The sequence below is a fragment of the Pleuronectes platessa genome, chromosome 20 (assembly GCF_947347685.1).
Source record: "Pleuronectes platessa chromosome 20, fPlePla1.1, whole genome shotgun sequence".
Classification (NCBI taxonomy): domain Eukaryota; kingdom Metazoa; phylum Chordata; class Actinopteri; order Pleuronectiformes; family Pleuronectidae; genus Pleuronectes; species Pleuronectes platessa.
The window spans coordinates 20,129,490-20,147,311 of record NC_070645.1 but is presented as its reverse complement, the minus strand read 5'-3'; the positions used below and the strand labels follow the sequence as shown (position 1 = coordinate 20,147,311).

Below are 17,822 nucleotides of genomic sequence, written 5' to 3'. Positions count from 1 at the left end.
CCCCTCCTCCCCCCCACTTCCTGTCCTGCACCTTAAGGGACTCTCCTGATTGGATCATCTGCTGTCTCACTGTAGAGTCCCAGCTCCTCCCATCGACAGCCGGACTGGGCTGCGATGACAAACCAGTCGACTCCTTCCTGTTTCTTTGCTTTGGACAATCACAGCTGCCTCGTGAACCCGAGACGCGTCAGGAAAATGAAAGTACTGTATTTATTTCCTTCAAAACTAGTTGGGATCTGAACATAGGAACATTATAATCTAATGTATGCATTTAAAGAGCCGGATCATCGTCTTTAAAATGGCGTCATGTCGTGTGTAGCTGTAGATTTACACCTCAAGTCGCCTCTGAGTCTCACCGTCTGCAGAGGACAGACGGTGAGACTGAGGACGGAGACACATTCCTGTTGAAGTCTCACTGACTCGAGTCCAACACAAGATGAACACGAGCAGATTCTGCCTTTTTTAGCTTCACTTTAAAGCTACACAAGCTCAAAAATAGTCTTGGACGCCCCCTGGTGGCCACATATTTAAATTGTATGCACTCCATTAAAATTATGCAAAGTAACGGCAGTAAAAACTATTTTAGGTGAAACAACTAAGAAAAAAGAGCCAATTTTTCTCTTATTAATATTCTGCCTTGTTCCGACACCTGGGAGATGAATTATTCACCCAAACACATTGAGAATCTTAAGAATCTTTCATGATGATGAATCTGTGACAGAGTCGTGTTTTTGCAGTGAGCTCGTCCCTCGTGCAGCTTCAACACGAAATTTGAAATAACTTTTACACTCTGAGGCTTCAACTAAAAAAGTTAGTTCCCCCCCCCCTCACAAAACAACCAACCGCTGGAGCGAGAACACTCGAACCCTGACGACCTCCTGCACGAGCCGACAGGGAACGGAACTGTAAATACAAACTCGTCGAGTTACTCAGGTTTCTATGAATCATGACGATGCATTTTTTTTATATATCTCTGAGGAGGAGGAGGGACGTGGGCGATGGGAGAGAGACTTTTATCAGAGACGCTGGAGAATCATGAGAAGAATTAAATTCCAAAACACGATTGATGCATTTTGTCTTTATGGACGTCTTCGATCTCCACCCTTCATCCTCAGACACACGGATGATGATGAAGATGAGGAAGATGACGTGTCCTGGCTGCGATGGAGAGAATCATGTGTCGGCTGAACCCTTTAAAAACTCACCTGTGTAGCAGAGAAACAATTCAGGCTTCAGATCCATATATTAACATGTTTAAAGGACCAGTTCACCCAAACTGCTGAAGATTTGAAACGTTCACATCAAGCTGTTAATGGTTCATTAGCAGTTTGGGTGAACTGGTCCTTTAAGCTGGACTGGTAGAAAAGCCCTCGACCTCCAGTGGGAGTCGGACTGAAGACAACGAGCTCTTCAAAATAAAACTCAAGTTCAGGTGACTGATCAGAATCTGATTCTTCCGCTGCTCGAGTCGACATCAAGGGATTAAACGTCAGATTGATTTTCTACATCTTGTGAAATATATAAATGTTGGTCTTTGCCTCGTCGGTCGATGAGCAGCTCTGGGATAAAGGAATGTAAAAGGAATGATTTTTCTTCTGTAAACGGGAAACAGCTTTCTCTCTTTTCTTCTTCTGTCTTCTGCTCCGGTCAGAGACGCTCGGCCTGCTGCTCAGCCAGCTCTCTGTTTTTGTACCTGCAGCGAGAGTTGGACTTTCTATTAAAAACAATAAAAGAATAATCAGCAGATGACGCACACTGACTCTTATTGATCACTTCAGTTTACTGGAGCTTTGAGACAAACACATCTGGAGGATCAAATAAACCAGTTTGTTTCTATCTTCAGCTCTTCATCTTACATTAATATAAAAATGTAGAATTATATTTTATAAGCAATTTAATTAGTATAAATCTGAACTGTCTCTTCCTGTTTGCTTTAATCATTCTTCTGAACCAGACTCCACCTGTGGTAGATTGAAGGGATTGGACCACACCAGTGTATTAAAGGTCTGACACGTGGCACTGGGCGTCAGGATGGAAACCAGCAGGTTGATGAAGAAATTGTCACGTGTGCAACAATCATAAAACAAACCAGTAAAACAAGTGCTGGGATTCAGGGTTTCAGGTCAGAGTCCCAGTGGAGAAACAAACACAAGGTGGTTTTCCCTTCAGTTACATTAGATGCTGCTGCAAAAATGAGAATGAGAAACAACCTGCTGATTTTAGCCCCTTCGACTTTACTCTTCAACAGAAACTCAAATCATCTGAAGAGTTTAACGGAAAAGCTTTTATTCTCATACTTTTTACAGCGTTTAGTGAAGATATTAGTGTTTTTAATACCAGTGACTGCAAAAAATAATGTTTGAACTCCTAAAACAAGTCTTGTTTTCAGAAAACAGCAGGAAAATGTCGGGAAACTTCCCAGTGGGCGTGTCCCTCTGACAAACAGGAAGTCACTGAGCTGGTGCTTCTACAAACACTGACCCAAGTGAACGTGGAATCTGCAGCGTCAGAAGTCTGAGTCGTCTGTTATCGAGTTGTCTGTGTTGGTGAAGTCCTTGAGTGTCGGCCGGGGCTGCTGCTGCTTCTTCTGGTGGTTTCTGATGTGCACGCTCAGACCCCTCTCCCTCCTCTCGTGGATCTGACACTGGGCGCAGTGGAACGGCGACCCCCCCCCCCACGTGCCTGAACTGATCGGCGAGGTTCGTCTCGATTGTCTAGAAGCTTCTGTCACATATGCTGCAGCGAGGGATGGCGCCCGGGTGCTCCTGCTCCAGGTGTCTCCGGGCAGAGGCTGCAGGAGAAGACGACGTCCTCGTTGGTGTGGCGCCGCCTGTGAGCATCCAACTCGGTCTGACTGGGAACCGCTTGTTTGCAGGACGTGCAGAAGAACTTCCACCTGCCCTCCATCTGGTGCATTTGTTTTAAATGAATGGCCAGAACTGAAGTTTTTTGGGCGGCGGGCACAGCAGCTGTTCTTTCCCCGACTCCCTCACATCGCTGTCGTCCTCTCAGAGCTCCACGCCCTCTGATAGCTCCCTCCTCTTCTTCTGTTCTCCTCTTCCTCTTCTGATTCGCCGTCTGCCTGGATGACCCCTGAGTTCTGGACGTCATCGCTGAAGGAGCTGTGGCGTTTTCTTTGACCACTGGATGTTTGACCGGCCGTTTATCTGAGAGCGATCTATCCACAGACATGGTGAACTGGTAGCTGTCCCCCTCCTCCTCTGGATTTGAATATTCAATGACGTAGAGGCTGTCCTCCTCCTCCGCCTCCTCCTCCGCCTCCTCGTCCCCCTCAGGTATCGAGTACTCCACCTCGTAGTAGTCCACTGCTTCACCTTTAACCTTTCCCCCGAGGTCAGACGGCTCCTCTGCGATGTGAGTGTCGTCTATTCTCACCACGTTGATCTGGTCCATCCCGCCGCCTCCGTCCCATTTCCTGTCTCCTGCCACGACTGAAGAGGAAGTCGCTTTCCCTGCAGCTCCGCCTCCGACCAGCGGGGGCTCCGAAGACATCTGACACGAGAAATCAAAAATTAAATCTTTACCTTGAGGGGATTTAACAAACTGCACATGTGACACCTTCTGTTCTTCATCCTCGTGAAGTCAGATGAGAAGAAGAGGAGGGAGAAACGATAACTCTTCTTCCTGTGTGATTACATTTACCTGTTATCAGCTCGGTTGTTTTTACATTGAGTAGAAAAACATCTGCAGCAATAAAAGCTCATAAAGCTTGAATATTACTTCTGGTTATCTTAACAATGACTTATTTACAGTAAGGACGTGTTCTATCAGTAGGAAACGTTCTGTGCATAACGGTCCTGATCTCCACAGCTCGTGTTCAGCTCAGGTTGAATATCAACACAATAACACAGCTCATATATCACATATAACCTCGTACAATATACAAACAATCTACGGGTCAGACATCAACTCAACATCACCACATTCAACTCTTCAGCCCGGAAGAGAAGCGGCCGAACTTCCGGTACAGAGCGCCCTCTGGCGGCGGGGAGGAGAGTGTTCAAGTGACCGGGACTAAATACTGTGAATTAGTTTTTTATATATATAATTATCTATATATAAAAACTATTTAATCTCATTCGTCGATCTGTATAAAAAATATATAATTGTAATCTACTTGTACCTTTGATCAATTAGGAGAAGGCTCCTTTGATCATTTAGCAGAAGGCTCCTTTGATCATTTTAGAATGCAGACCAACAAGTGCTTGCTCATTTTCCTGATCTTCATAAAGCACCTTTATGACCATCTCCACCAGTGAGTCTGAAATGATTGTGACCAGACAGACTAACACTCTGGATAAGGAAAATCAAAAGCATATTTTCAAATGCACATCATTCAGTACATTACGTATATACTGTTGTATTTTGAGTTTTATTTCGTTGATTTAGCCATGTTTAGCGAGCCAGAAAAGAAGCTAACTAGCTAACAGCTATTTAGTATTGTACATACTTGTCCGTCTCAGTAGTAATGGATTGTAAAATAAGACTTACATGCATCTACCTGGAGGCCAGACGAACTTAGCCCCGCCCACAACATTTGAGGTCTGCCTCTAAGCTGGTAAATGAAAAGGCTTTCAGATCATCCGGAGATGATTCCACAGGATGAACCCGTTGTTTGGATTACAGATGTTTGCATTCGTTGCTTATTAGCTCCAGGATGTGAACCTTGATTTCCTCAACTAGGTGTTTATGCTTCAACATTAACTTTGCAGCTGTTGTCCATTTTTTCTCATTAATGCTGCTCACTATTGAGGCTTCTTCTGAATGACATACCTTGGCAACAGTCTGTGATGGGTAATGGGTGACAACCTGAAATATAAGATAATGTATAATGCATGACAGTGTGAATAATTACAGTATAGCCTAATAAGTATAATGTGCATTGACAATACATAGGAATATACAGACTGTTAAATATGGGGACCCCAGGTGCAATTGCAGAGCAGCTCACCCTACACCTGGCCTGACTCAAATTCGGGCTGGCTTCCAGAATACACACTAGGCTACCATATCGGCAAATATATATATATATATATATATATATAAGATGGTTTAATCATAGGTAAGTTACACTGAAATGAGGAGTGTGGGAATGCACGTGTGTTTATCACATTGGACAATAAACACGAGTCACTATTCACACATGAAAAACGTGGCGATCGAGGTTATTGTCATAGTCATATCATAATTAGTAGAAATGTATCTCAACACTCTTACCTCTGTGATGCTGCCTCGCGTTGTGGTACCGGTTGGAGTTGACGGATCGGGGCAGAACTTCTTCAGAGCCCCGGGCGTCATGGAGGGACGAGGCCCCCGGTCTCTTTCCTGTGATGCCCCAGATGGACACGCTTCTTCAGCCCTGTCTCCTTCGTCGTCTGTCCATTTCTTAAACACGGGGAGGTCGCGTTCCAGCCGTGTTATCAGGTTCTTACAGGACCGACAAATGCGACACGACCTCTTCGATGTGATTTGGAGTCGTAATCCCAAACGGAGAACTTTTTCGTACGTGGACTCGTCTTTACCGTTTCTCTCAAAAAGGTTGTTCGTGTTGCTGAGTTGTCCGTGTATCCTTAAATACTTTTTACAACACCGGCAAAAATCGTTTTTACTCATCTTCTTCTTCTTTTACTGCGCGTGCAGCTGAGTTCTTCTGACAACAACTATGCGTCGCTTAACATACGTCACATACTACGTTGCTCTGATTGGTTGTAGGTCTATCCAATTGACCGAAAAGGCATTTTTCTCCCTGGTTCGGTTGAAACCTTACAGTAGGGGTCACTAACAGGCGGACCGCGGTCCGGGACCGGACCCAGAAGCCGTCCCATACGGACCCGGACATACAGCCAAAACAGAAGGTTATGATTTAAAACCTGACGGGGCGCTTCTTTTTCATTTACCGGCGTATCTGTTGTAGTCATTACGGTAGTGGTTTGGTGGATGAGGAAACGCATTGACCAATTGCATGCGAGTTAAGCCATCCCACGTGATACTACTCAGCCAATCAAGTCTGTGCATTCCAAGCGGTAAACAGTGAGTCTCATATGTTCAGAAACTGTGGCACTTATTAAAAGTGCCAATGTGAACCGCCATTATGAGACAAAACATAAAGGTTTTGAACAAACATACCCACTTTAATCTGAAGTGAGATCACAGAAAATAAGTGGTCTAAGAGCCCAATATGACCAGTCCACCAGGATCCTGAGCCACTCATTCACTGCCCAACACCTTGCTCATTTAGGATTTAAGATTTAAGATACATTTATTTGTCCCAAACACATGCACAGACATTCACAGGCACACTCATGCAATTGTAGGGAAATTTAACCTCTGCTTTTAACCCATCTGGTGCAGGACACACAGAACAGTGAGCAGCCATGTACGGCGCCCGGGTAGCAGATGTTGGGGGAGTAAGGTGCCTTGCTCATGGGCACTAGACAGGGTAGGGAGAATCCTCTTGGATTTTTGGACAGGTCAATCCAGGTTTGTCTTTTTGTTGTTTCTCCGTGGAGTCGAACCAGAGACGAACCAGAGACCTTTTCTGCCCATGGTTCAAGTTTCTGCCACTCTAGCCCTACTCCAGATGGAGGGGTTGTCAAAGAATGCATATTATATATTATTTTGTCTTATTTTGAAATGTGGTCCTACTTTTATTTAGTTAATGAGAGAAAATTATACATGTCTGCAATTCTGTTACACAATCATACATATATGTTCAGTTCTATCTTATGTGACAATAAATATTGTCAAAAAGTGTTTGAATCGTAATGAATTCATTTGATTTGACAGTCAGGTATTGAGTACATGCAGTTTCTGATACAACTGCTAGGCTACTTAAATATATATCACACCAAATAGTTAGAAATTATGATCTTCCAGACCTTTGCTTCAAGACATTTTCTCAAACTGGACCACGTTTAAAGTTGAATACCCCTACAATAGGCCTACAGTCTATGGTTGGAACACGCCCCATAATCACAGCCCAATGGAGCAGTATCAGACTCATATTCTGACTAGAATTATGAGTATGACAACTTCAGGCTAACTTGCTTCAGCTGTGTGAAAAGAATTTCAGGTGTTATACAGTGAATACCCCCTGTTTGAGTCATTGTGTCTAAAAGTGATGTAGAAATAAAAAATGTACGTTAGTTTATAAAGTAAGAAAGGAAAAGGGGAACAAGGGATTCGTGGTGATCAAACACAAGATATTTAAGTATTCATTAAATATCTGGTTTGTCTCTGTTAACCAACTCCCGTTTCAATAAAGCAGCGAGCTTTTGAACGTGGCGGAGCGCATGCGCAGAGCGGTCAGTGTGAATTAGCGGTAGCTAGCCGAGCTCAGTTTCTCTCTCTCTGTTTAAACACGTTCTCTCGTTTCAGTTCTTTGGGATTCACGTGAACCGCGTCAGAGAACATGCCCAAGAATAAAGGTGAGATCCGCGCGCGTGTGTCCGTGTGTGTATACGCGTGTGTGTCCGAAGCTTTGATTGTGTCGATCCCGCGGCGGACACACGCAGTGAAAACGTGACACCGAGCGGCTAAAGCTAGTTAGCACCGCGGCTGGAGTCGTCCACCGCGCTCTAACCCGGGTCTGTCCGAGCTAAACCGAGCCAGCACGTGGTTAGTCCGGCTGAGTTAGTATTCAGGTTAGAGTTAACCCACTTACTAATGAACTCTGTAGCTCGGGAGTCAGTGTAGCTCAAACAGCTAGCACTAGTGTGCTAGCTAGCTGCTAGTTAAACCCCACCCCGGGCCGGACCGGGACATTTCTATTTATCCTAAGTTGACCCGAGATAACAGCGGTGACCAGGTGACCGAGTTAGAACGAGGCCGCTGGGTCTTTATGTCAGTTTCCATGTGATGTGACGTCTCTTTCACGCGACAACCATTAGCAAGGCAACGTTGACTTGTCTTCTCTGCTAGCCTCATTCAAACAGGTGATGCTAACCGTGCGGCGGCTCTAGATCTGTGAGGAGTAGATCCGCTCCTCTATTTACCGACTTGTGATCCACGGAGTAGAACCCGTGACATTGAGTGAATGTGCTTCCTGAGCTCAAATCCCCGTGTCTGTGTTTACAGGTAAAGGAGGAAAGAATCGGCGACGTGGAAAGAACGAGAATGAGTCTGAGAAGAGGGAGCTGGTGTTCAAGGAGGACGGACAGGGTGAGTCCCGGTCCAGAGTCTGCTGTGACTCCACAGATGCTCCACTTCCTGTCTTTAGTCCTCTGGGTTCGGTCTGAAGAGCCTAACACGGGTCACTGTAGGACATCTGGTAGTCACCGTGGACGCTTTTGTCCAAAGCAACTTACAATTAGTACACTCAACATCTATGAGGGGCCATTCAGGGGTTCAGTATCTTGCCAAGGACACTTCGGCATGCAGACGGGGAAGAGTGGGGTTTGAACCGGCAACCGTCTTGTTGGAGAACCACTCTACCCCCTAGGCCACACCGCCCTATAATTCAGTCTATTACATAATTTTAATTAGTTTCCCATGAGTCGCAATGTTTTTCCAAACATTGCTTCTTTAACCTTTTAGAGAAACGAGCCTTGAGCCGTGTCTGGAATTAAATTAAATTTGAGCAATAGACACAAAAACCTTCTTTTGTTCATCTTCTCAAATGGGAATATGTTTGGATTGAGGTTGAACCGAGTGTCTTTGGGTTTGTGGCTGTTAGTCGCACCAAACAAGCTCTGACCTTGTTCTATCATTCTCTAACAGTTTTAAAGAGATTAACAGATTCAAAAAAGAGCTGGAAAAAATGGGTTTAGAGATCAAGAGGCAAAAAATACTACAAATAATCTGTTTGACATTTACAAACAGGTAAATAAGTGAAATAATTAAGTACAATGCTGGTATGACTGTAGATTTTTTGTAGTTCAGTTTAAGGTACTTGGATGGAGAGCGTCAGCCAGATGGTTTCAGGTCTGTGCTGCATAAAGGACGTCCCTGCGAGTGGGGTCATGAACCCAGTGTGGACATGTCACTGAGACAAATTCATAACAAAGAGAAGAAGAACAACGAGATGTGCTGTTTCATTTTTATTACAATGGAATTTAAACTTGAACTTATCCTCATTATTTCATAAATGTTCAGAAAGTTTTTTCAAAAACAAGAGAATCTGATTTTAGAAGACGTAAAACATTATTGATATGTTGCCTCGGTGCTAATCTTGTTTTGTGCAGCATGCAGGTCATCTGGATGAAAAAAATAAATAATCTATTCTAAGACCAGAATAATGTTTCCACTCGTTTTGAACCCAAAGGCTCCTCCTCTCTGTTTCTGTCGAGCTGTAACAGAAGAACCTTCCTACTCAGAACGCAGTGAACTGTAGCTCCAGTTATAGAATATAAATAATAAATTCAATTTCAATGACTAGGAACTTCATGGAAAACTCCTTTTTCTTATATCTGTATTGATGACTCCTTCATTTCTAAATTAACCACCCAGCGTGTTCAAGAGTAGGACATGATGTTGTGTTACTTCTCTGTTGTTGGATCTGAAACATCTGCAAGAATCTCCTATTGTTGGATGTTGTACTTTTTTGTTGGAGCGACTGGAGGAGATCCTGGTGTTGACTGAAGCCTCCCTGCTCTCTGGTGTCTTTCAGAATACGCTCAGGTGATTAAAATGTTGGGGAACGGACGGCTGGAGGCCATGTGCTTCGATGGCACCAAGCGGCTTTGCCACATCAGAGGAAAACTCCGGAAAAAGGTAGGAAGCTCCCGAGCAGTCCTCACACCTGTTCCCCAGAGGCACACAGGAAACCCCCCCGACATAATGCTGAATCAGCTGGGCCTCAATGGCCAGTAAGCCGCCATTAATGTGGCAGCGGGGACTCAATTGTGTGTGTGGAGGTCACAAAGTGCAGTGTGTTGTTTTTGTACAGCACAAGGTGTAATCTTTGCGTTGCTTTGTTCTTCTCCAGGTTTGGATTAACACGTCAGACATCATCCTGGTCGGACTGAGAGATTATCAGGTGTGTTGGTCGCACAAGACACAGAACAGACCCACACGTCACAAATATCCTGTGTTTGTACAAATCAAAGTGTTTGTCTGTTCGTAGATCGTACCTAGGTCTAGATTTGCTTTCACACCTCACTGCTGAATCTTTTTTACAACTCTTTAATATATTCGAGCCTGCCATAGTGGTTTCCTACTCACATGATGCGATGGTTTAATGGGTCAAACCAGTTGAACGGTTTTTGGGTGTTTGTCTCAGAACCTTTCTCTGTTTGTAGAATCTATAAAACAAGTTTCCTTCGGCTTCCATCTCTAACCACCACTTGTGTTTCAGGACACTAAAGCCGACGTCATCCTGAAGTACACGGCAGAAGAGGCTCGTAGTTTGAAAGCTTACGGAGAGCTGCCGGAGCACGGTGAGTCCAACTCATCCTGGATCCATCCAATCACCACCGGGACACAGGACTGGAGATGGATTTTAAACGTCCTCTCTGATCGTCTTCAGTCCAGATCAGTTTAGCTCCTAGTTTAACTCTTTCAGGTTGAGGATCTGTGAAGTGATAGATGCAGTAACTGACTCCAAACAGCAGGGGGCGTCCTCTAACCTGCAGCAGCTTCACTCGCTGTTTTCTCATCCTTGTCTTTTCTCTCGCAGCCAAAATCAACGAGACAGATCCGTACGGACAAGGAGACGATGACGAGGTTCTGTTCGACGACATTGGAAATGATGATGAGGAGGTTGATGAGGTGAGTCCCGTTACATTTATTAAATATTTGTATTAAATAATAAAGAATGGTAATATATTATTATAACAATAATTTGGGCAAAACACATTGGTAATGACTTCACTTGAAATATCTTATCTTAATATTTAAATGATCACAAACCATTAATCAATGATCATAGGTAGCTACAGCTCAACTCAAACACAATAAAAGCCACAGAACCTGCTTTAGTGTCTTTTTAAATAATCACAAACTATGATAATGTTCCAGGAATTACTTTTAAAATCCCAATAAATAAAAAATGCAGAACTAATCTTAAAGTAATTGTGTTTGTGCTCTTTTCTTTCCAGATCTAAAGACCTGCTGCTCGGGGGGGGAGGTGGGATTTTACTAGAGATGCTCCCGTTGGGATATTTTGAGCCGAAACACCGCACCAATAATTATTATTTTTTCTTAAGATCAGCCTCTGCCAATCCAGCACAGTTTATTAACAGTATGTTTCCATCTCCAGGTTGTTTACCATCAGCAGACGTCTTTGTCGTTTGAAGAACTTTAAGTGCATTTCACAGGGGGGAGGGGGGGGGCATCAGTACTTAGATGTAGTTGTTTTGAATGAAGATGAGATGCTGCTTCAGTTATCACCCGTAGCCACTGGAGGGCGCTGCAGCAGGCGACCTGCTCCCGGATGGTGACGATGCAGTAATTCATTCCGTTGGACTGTAGAATCCGAGCAGGCTGATCGGCAGCATCATGTTTGGGGAGAATATCTGGAGCGTTGCTAGATTTTTACCTTTTGCTTCTCACGTCAACAGAAAATCTCATTCTCATAGTTCTTTTTTTTCTTTCTTTTTGTAGCCGAAACACTCGCTCCCTGTCGACACCATGACTGCAAAATATCTCACACCGAATGCGTCATCTTTTTAAAATGTATTTATATTCATTTCACATTATGTGGAATTTAGCAACAAGTACAGAATCTCTGGATTCGTCAATAAAAAGACAGAACTATGACGTGTTTTTCTTCTTTCTGCAGTCGCCTGGTAGACACGTTTATAAAGTCCAAGACAGTTTGAAGGCTGTTTAATATCATGGCTTTTCATTTTGTTGACCTAATATTCCACGAACGATTCCCAGTCAACGAGTTGCTTGTTTTGAATCGAGCCTCGGCCGAACGGAGGCAAAGAAAAGAGTCAAATGTAAAAAGAATCAAATGTATTTTTCTGTTTCCCTTGTTCGTGTTTCTGTCTCTTTTTATCTTCTTTTGTTTCCTCTCATGTTCTGACCTCTTCGCTGCTCGCTCTGCGGCTGCAACACAAAGTGAAGCTCGACCAGCGGTTCCCAAACTCTTCACCACAGATACACACCAGTAAAACCTCACCGCTGTGGCGTCTGTCTTACTTCGTCTCTTAACCTCTGGCAAATTGATTATATATACAGTATATTATATATCTTCTTCTTCTCCCCCTCTGGAAACCTCCCCATGTTCCCAGAGGGCCCAGCACCTCGGTTTGGGAACCACTGCTCTAGACCACATGGGGCCTGTTGCTGTTGTAACTCTGAATTAAAAATAATTGTACTATGATGTTTGAAGGCTGGTTTCCAATAAAGATCTTAACTCGGCCGAGCTGGCAAAAGTGTTTTTTAGCTGCCTGACGCACGTCGCTCTGTCGCCGCTCTGCCGGTGGCGAGCTGGAGCTGAAAGAGCTGCAGCTCTGGAGTGAACTCGATTGGGGCCCCTCGTCCAGGGCCCAAGGTTGTTTCATGACTCACAGGTCTGACCTCATATCAACAGAAGAGATAAAAAACCTTGAGTCAGACCAGCTGATGTGTCCTGAGCTCTGTTCCTTAATTTGTTTTTAATTTACATTTTGCTTCAATTAGCTTTTATCTGATAATTCCTGGTACGAGGTCATAATTTAATGACCAAGACAAATCGTTTAAATATCTTACTCAACATTATTTGATTGATCTGCTAATGAGGATGAATCAGGCTTTTCAGACCCTCTTCTTATTTCAGATGTTATGGACTCAATTTTTATGTTTTAAGGAATTACCATAGTTATTTAAATCTTTGATCTGAGGTCTGCTCACTGGGAACAACACAATCCCTGTGTCATCATTGATCCTACGCTGGTTTATTTCCATTACAGTAACTGTAGTTATTTATAGAGCTGCCATCAGTCGTGACTCAGTGGACCTGCATGTGAGCAGACTGAAAACAGCACTGACCCATATCACAGCAGCAGAAGCCTCTGTTCACTGAGGCTGTGACGTAACAGAGCCGCCGGGACTCGAACGTTTGCTCTGACACGAGCCAGAGAGTCAAACATATGAGGGAGGGAAGAGAGAGAGAGAGAGAGAGAGACACACATGAGGGAGGGATGGAGCGAGAAAGACAGACACATGAGGGAGGGAGAGAGAGAGAGAGAGAGACACATGAGGGAGGGAGAGAGAGAGAGAGAGAGAAAGAGACACACATGATGGAGGGACAGAGAGAGAGAGAGAGACACATGAGGAAGGGACGGAGCGATAGAGAAAGAGGGATAGAGACATGAGAGGGAGGGTGAGATAGAGAGAGAGAGACAGACACATGAGGTAGGGAGAGAGAGAGAGACAGACACATGAGGGAGAGAGAGAGAAAGAGGGATAGAGACATGAGAGGGAGGGTGAGATAGAGATAGAGAGACACACACATGAGGTAGAGAGAGAGACATGAGGGACGGAGAGAGAGAGAGAGAGAGACACATGGGGGAGGGAGAGAGAGGGAGGGAGGGAGAGAGAGAGAGAGAGAGAGAGACACATGGGGGAGGGAGAGAGACAGACATGAGGGATGGAGAGAGAGAGATACATGAGGGAGGGAGAGAGAGAGAGAGACACACATGAGGGAGGGAGAGAGAGAGAGACATATGGGGGAGGGAGGGAGAGAGAGAGAGACACATGAGGTAGGGAGAGAGAGAGACACTGATAAACACAATCATCTAGAAGACACTATAAATACTGCAGTATTATTTACTCAAATGCTGTATTTATATGCACTTGTACAATACTTGACTCTTTTCTTACGATGCCTCCATTTCATATTCATTTATATTTATCTATTTTCAAGTGGGCTGATTTTTCATGCGAAGATAAAACACCTCAATGATAATGATTTCTTCAACTTTGGTACGAATGTATAATTTGACTCGGAGACAAACTGATTAGAGATCAGCGATCAAAGGTTAAAGGTCACAGCTGCACGGGTTCATGTTAAGACTGAAATCTATATTTATGTATGTGTGTGTGTCTGTGAAGATGGCAATGAAACTCAACTGTAAACAAATGCAGTATGTTAGACAGGGGTGTGTGTGTGTGGGGGGGGGGGAGTTAAGACTCACAAGGTGTCAGCCGATTCAAGGCTCTTTCTCAAAACAGCTAAACTGGGAGCGGCTCCTCGTTGCTTCCTGATCCCAGTACAAAGAGGATGGAACCACGCCTGCCCACCATCGAGGAAGAACCAAGTCTCCACCCCCCTTTATTATTGACCAATCAAATTATACCTACTGCTGAGGGCCGGGGCAGTGCGTTGGGTGCCCATTGCTTTGCTGTAACTTTTCATACCTTTTCATTGCTTCTTAATAAATACCTGATTGAACCAAACCCAGACCGGCTCTTCTCATATTTGGGATAAAAGAACACGTGAGATTCACCGAGGCGAACCAGCCCAGTTCCTCGGTGAAGTTCGGTTTGTGGTTGTGTTGAAGACGAGCAGCTGAGCTTCCTCCAGCTGGTTCCACATCCTGGACGGTAGCTTTTCAGCAGCGCCTCCTCCAGATCGGACTGAAGCTCTTCCATCGCCTCCTTCAGCTCCTCGTTCTCTTTGGCGTGTATCTCTCTCAGAGACTCAAGCTCGGTCAGACAGACCGTGACCAGCTCGTCATGGACCTGACGACCACGCAGTGCCTCCATCAACTGTTGCTCTTCCTCCTTCTCTTTGTCCATCAGAGATTGCACAATGCTCCTCAGCTCCCACGTTCCCTCTCTGTCCCGGAGAACATCCTGAGCATCATCTAACCGGCTCTGAAGAGCACTCCCCACCTCTTCTGTCAGTCGGTGGATCTCACCTTCATTCTTGTCTCTCAGTCTTTCAAGGTGTCCCATCTCCTTGGTGAAGGACTGGTTTGCCTGGTACAGAGTTTTTCTCATTCACTCTCAGAGTATGAATGTCTTCTGACAGAAGTTCATTCTCTGTCTGAGATTTACGCAGCAGGCAGTTTGTAGTTTCCATTTTTAGATCTCAGAGATTTCTCCCTCTCGTGCAGATCCTGGACTGTTCTTCGTGCTCATCCTCTGAGGGAATGTTCATGTCCATGGTTTGGAGACAGTGATGGATTCCCTTGCTTTGTTATGAGCTCATCTTTATTCGAGAGGAGGAACTGAGATCCCTCCAGTAGTTTCAAACTGCTCCTGAGACTAAGTTGATCCTCAGCTGTCTCACAGCCTCTGAAACGTCTTCAGAGCGTCTTCTTCTTCTGTCCCGTGTCAAGGTGCATTAGTGTCATCCACTGGATCTCCTCTTTTTCTTGTTCTCCCCCCCTCTTATGATCACCTGAGGTTCCAAGGAGAGGGGAGGGGCCTCAAGCTCAATCAATGAATAGGGGAGGGGCCTCAATCAAAGGAGAAAAGCTCCGTGTGACACAATGACGTCATATGAAGCTGATGCCCGTGCATGATGCATGCGCGTGAATCGGTGAGCAGCTGCTGGAGCGCGCGCCAGTGTTTACTCTCATCACGTTTCTGTCACGTGCACCTGCAGCAATTTAATTGTTGAGGTTTTAAAACAGTGGATCTTTCAAAATAAAAGACAGTTCAGAAACCGAGGTGTGAGCTGTGAGCTGCTCCCCCCCCCCCCCCCCCCCCCATCTGTCTCCTCTCCCTCCATCTGTCTGTCTCCCATCCTCCGTCTGTCTCTCCTCCCTCCTCCGTCACTGCCCCCCCCCCCCCCTCATCCGGCTCCTCCCCAGTCATCGTGCCCGAGCATCTCCTCTCCTCTGCGGGCTTCACAGGTTCCTGCTCCGGTTGGTGAAACCGACGACGACCGTGAAAATGACCCAGGTGTCTCCGAGCTGCGCCGACATGACAGGTGAGGACAACATGTCCCTTGTCTCCCTGCAGATGTGATTGCTTGACGCACAGAAGGTAACACCTCAGTCTGACTCTGACATTTGATATCATCTGTAGAATTATTGTTCGTGTTTTCCGTTTGTTCAGATGACGTTTGACTGCATGAGGCCGGAAGCTGATGAGCTCATTCTCTCCTGAATCCTGTTAGAAGCTGCACGTGTTGTAACACAGGAATTCAGTGATGTCATCAGGACATAGCAGATTCTTATTATTGTTATTTAAACGTCCATCTTCCTCTTTTTAATGATATTATCACCGGACCCTCTGCCTCCCTGTGCACTGACTGACAGGCTGATGTTGTTTCCTCATGAGTTCCTCAGCTTCCATCCACCATCATCCTCACGGGTCTCATTCCTCCACTGCATTGGGGAGGAACAGGCTTTGAACCTGTGATTCAGCTGATTCCTTTAGATCTGTGATGTAATTCTGAGTGAAGACGAAGCTGGACCCTGGAGACTCATCTGGGTTTTGCATATATTTGCATAACCGCTGCATGTGTTTGTGGGCAGGATGCAGACGAGTCGATGGATTGTTCTCAGGCGGCTTTCAAGTCGTCTTTATAGATACACGAATAAAACAAATCAGAAATTGGCTGCGGGTTACACTCGGTTGTCCCACACCGACACCTGACCCTGAAGGCCTCACGTTGATTAGCAGATTGAGCCGTGCACAGACAGAAGCTGGGGTCACGTCCACAGCTAAAGGTTTTCATCTGTGATTGTGTGTCTGCCAGTGTTGCATGAATCATGTGTGACTCCTCTCTCCATAAACACAGCACTGGCCCCTCCTCCCACGCTGCAGCTCACCAATCGGCCTGTTTCACCTTCCCGATCGCCATCCAATCACAGCAGCCCCCCAGGTAAACTTCTGATCATCACTTGATGCACTGTCATTGTCGTCATAATCCAGAATCCACTTTAGTCTCAGTGCTTTTATGCTTCACATAAAAAGGTATTTCATTTAAGAGCATCTGTTCGGGTTGGCGTCTGCGGAGGTTATTATTACACTTTAACACACAAACCACACAAAACACACAAAACACACAAACCACAGAAACCACACAAACCACATCAGCCCTGAGTAAGAAACAAATGTTCAACGTGACAAACGTCAAGAAGCTCAAATCATTTCTACATTTTTCTTTCACCTGCCTGAAGACGCCAGGCCGCCATTAAACAAAGAGCGACGGGAAGAGAGAGAGAAGACACAAGGTGAGTAACGCTGTCCTGTTCACACACACACACACACACACACACACACACACACACACACACACACACACACACACACACACACACACACACACAAACACACACACACACGCACGTCCTGTTTACCACTGTGGAAAATTAAATATTAACATAAAGAAAGTGCAGAGGAATCTACTGATCGTGGCAGTTTATATAAATCAATGGACTTGAGTTTAACATGTAAGAGCAATGAATGTAATCTATTACCCGAGGTAAAAATACTCATCATGAAGAGGACTAGTTGGAAAATGGACACTTAGGTCCTGAATATTTTCATTATCGATTGATCTTTTGTGTTAGTAGTATTTTTAAATTATTTCATTTCTTAAATCCTCCGTCTTCCGATGTTTAGTCTGATCAACCGTCAAAATATGGAAACCTATTAATTACAGATTTCTTTCTGACTTGATTCTCAAAACAGCTTCCAATGAGTTCTCTTTTATTTGATTCTTCAATTTATTTTATAATAATTGCAGCTGTGGGCAGAATTAAATCAAAAGGAAACAAAAGACAGAAGAAGGTGAATCAAGGAGGAAAAGACGGAAAGAACAAATAAAGAAACAAGCAAATACAATAGAGAAGTAAATAGAGAAATATCTTTACATGTGTCTTTGCCACTGGAGCTTGAGAGGAAGTTCACATTTTTTAAAGTCTGTGTTAAAACATTAGCTCAGAGTCATTTTGGTCTTTTCCTGCTGGAAT

General features: G+C 44.7%; 2 protein-coding genes across 4 annotated transcripts; one reads left to right on the top strand and one right to left on the bottom strand.

Annotated features, from left to right (window-relative positions):
* Positions 1–2,269: 2,269 nt before the first annotated feature.
* LOC128425457 (uncharacterized) lies at positions 2,270–5,912 on the bottom strand. Of its 2 annotated transcripts, XM_053412049.1 has the most exons (3): positions 5,239–5,912; positions 4,795–4,830; positions 2,270–3,513 (listed from the first exon to the last, which is right to left on the bottom strand). In XM_053412049.1, exons 1-3 carry the CDS (start codon positions 5,632–5,634, stop codon positions 2,728–2,730), a joined length of 1,218 nt encoding a protein of 405 aa, XP_053268024.1. In that variant the 5' UTR covers positions 5,635–5,912; the 3' UTR covers positions 2,270–2,727. The 2 variants fall into 2 exon arrangements, with proteins under 2 accessions (XP_053268024.1, XP_053268025.1); XM_053412050.1 differs by lacking the exon at positions 4,795–4,830.
* Positions 5,913–7,295: 1,383 nt separating this feature from the next.
* On the top strand, positions 7,296–12,327 carry eif1axb (eukaryotic translation initiation factor 1A X-linked b). Of its 2 annotated transcripts, XM_053412053.1 has the most exons (8): positions 7,296–7,448; positions 8,098–8,181; positions 9,629–9,732; positions 9,947–9,997; positions 10,316–10,397; positions 10,637–10,728; positions 11,058–11,086; positions 11,219–12,327. In XM_053412053.1, the coding sequence occupies exons 1-7, from the start codon at positions 7,433–7,435 to the stop codon at positions 11,061–11,063; spliced, it is 435 nt and encodes a 144-aa protein (XP_053268028.1). In that variant the 5' UTR covers positions 7,296–7,432; the 3' UTR covers positions 11,064–11,086; positions 11,219–12,327. The 2 variants fall into 2 exon arrangements, with proteins under 2 accessions (XP_053268028.1, XP_053268027.1); XM_053412052.1 differs by having other exon boundaries at positions 11,058–12,327.
* The last annotated feature ends 5,495 nt before the right edge of the window (positions 12,328–17,822 follow it).

Bases quoted from the DNA above. Each gene is read 5' to 3' on its own strand.
- LOC128425457 (XM_053412049.1), bottom strand. From the start codon at position 5,634: ATGAGTAAAAACGATTTTTGCCGGTGTTGTAAAAAGTATTTAAGGATA. The intron at 4,831-5,238 runs GTAAGAGTGTTG...CTTATATTTCAG, and splicing joins CGCGAGGCAGCATCACAGAG to GTTGTCACCCATTACCCATC. The intron at 3,514-4,794 runs GTATGTCATTCA...TTCTCGTGTCAG, and splicing joins CATCACAGACTGTTGCCAAG to ATGTCTTCGGAGCCCCCGCT.
- eif1axb (XM_053412053.1), top strand. The intron at 9,733-9,946 runs GTAGGAAGCTCC...GTTCTTCTCCAG, and splicing joins GAGGAAAACTCCGGAAAAAG to GTTTGGATTAACACGTCAGA. The intron at 10,398-10,636 runs GTGAGTCCAACT...TTTCTCTCGCAG, and splicing joins CGGAGAGCTGCCGGAGCACG to CCAAAATCAACGAGACAGAT.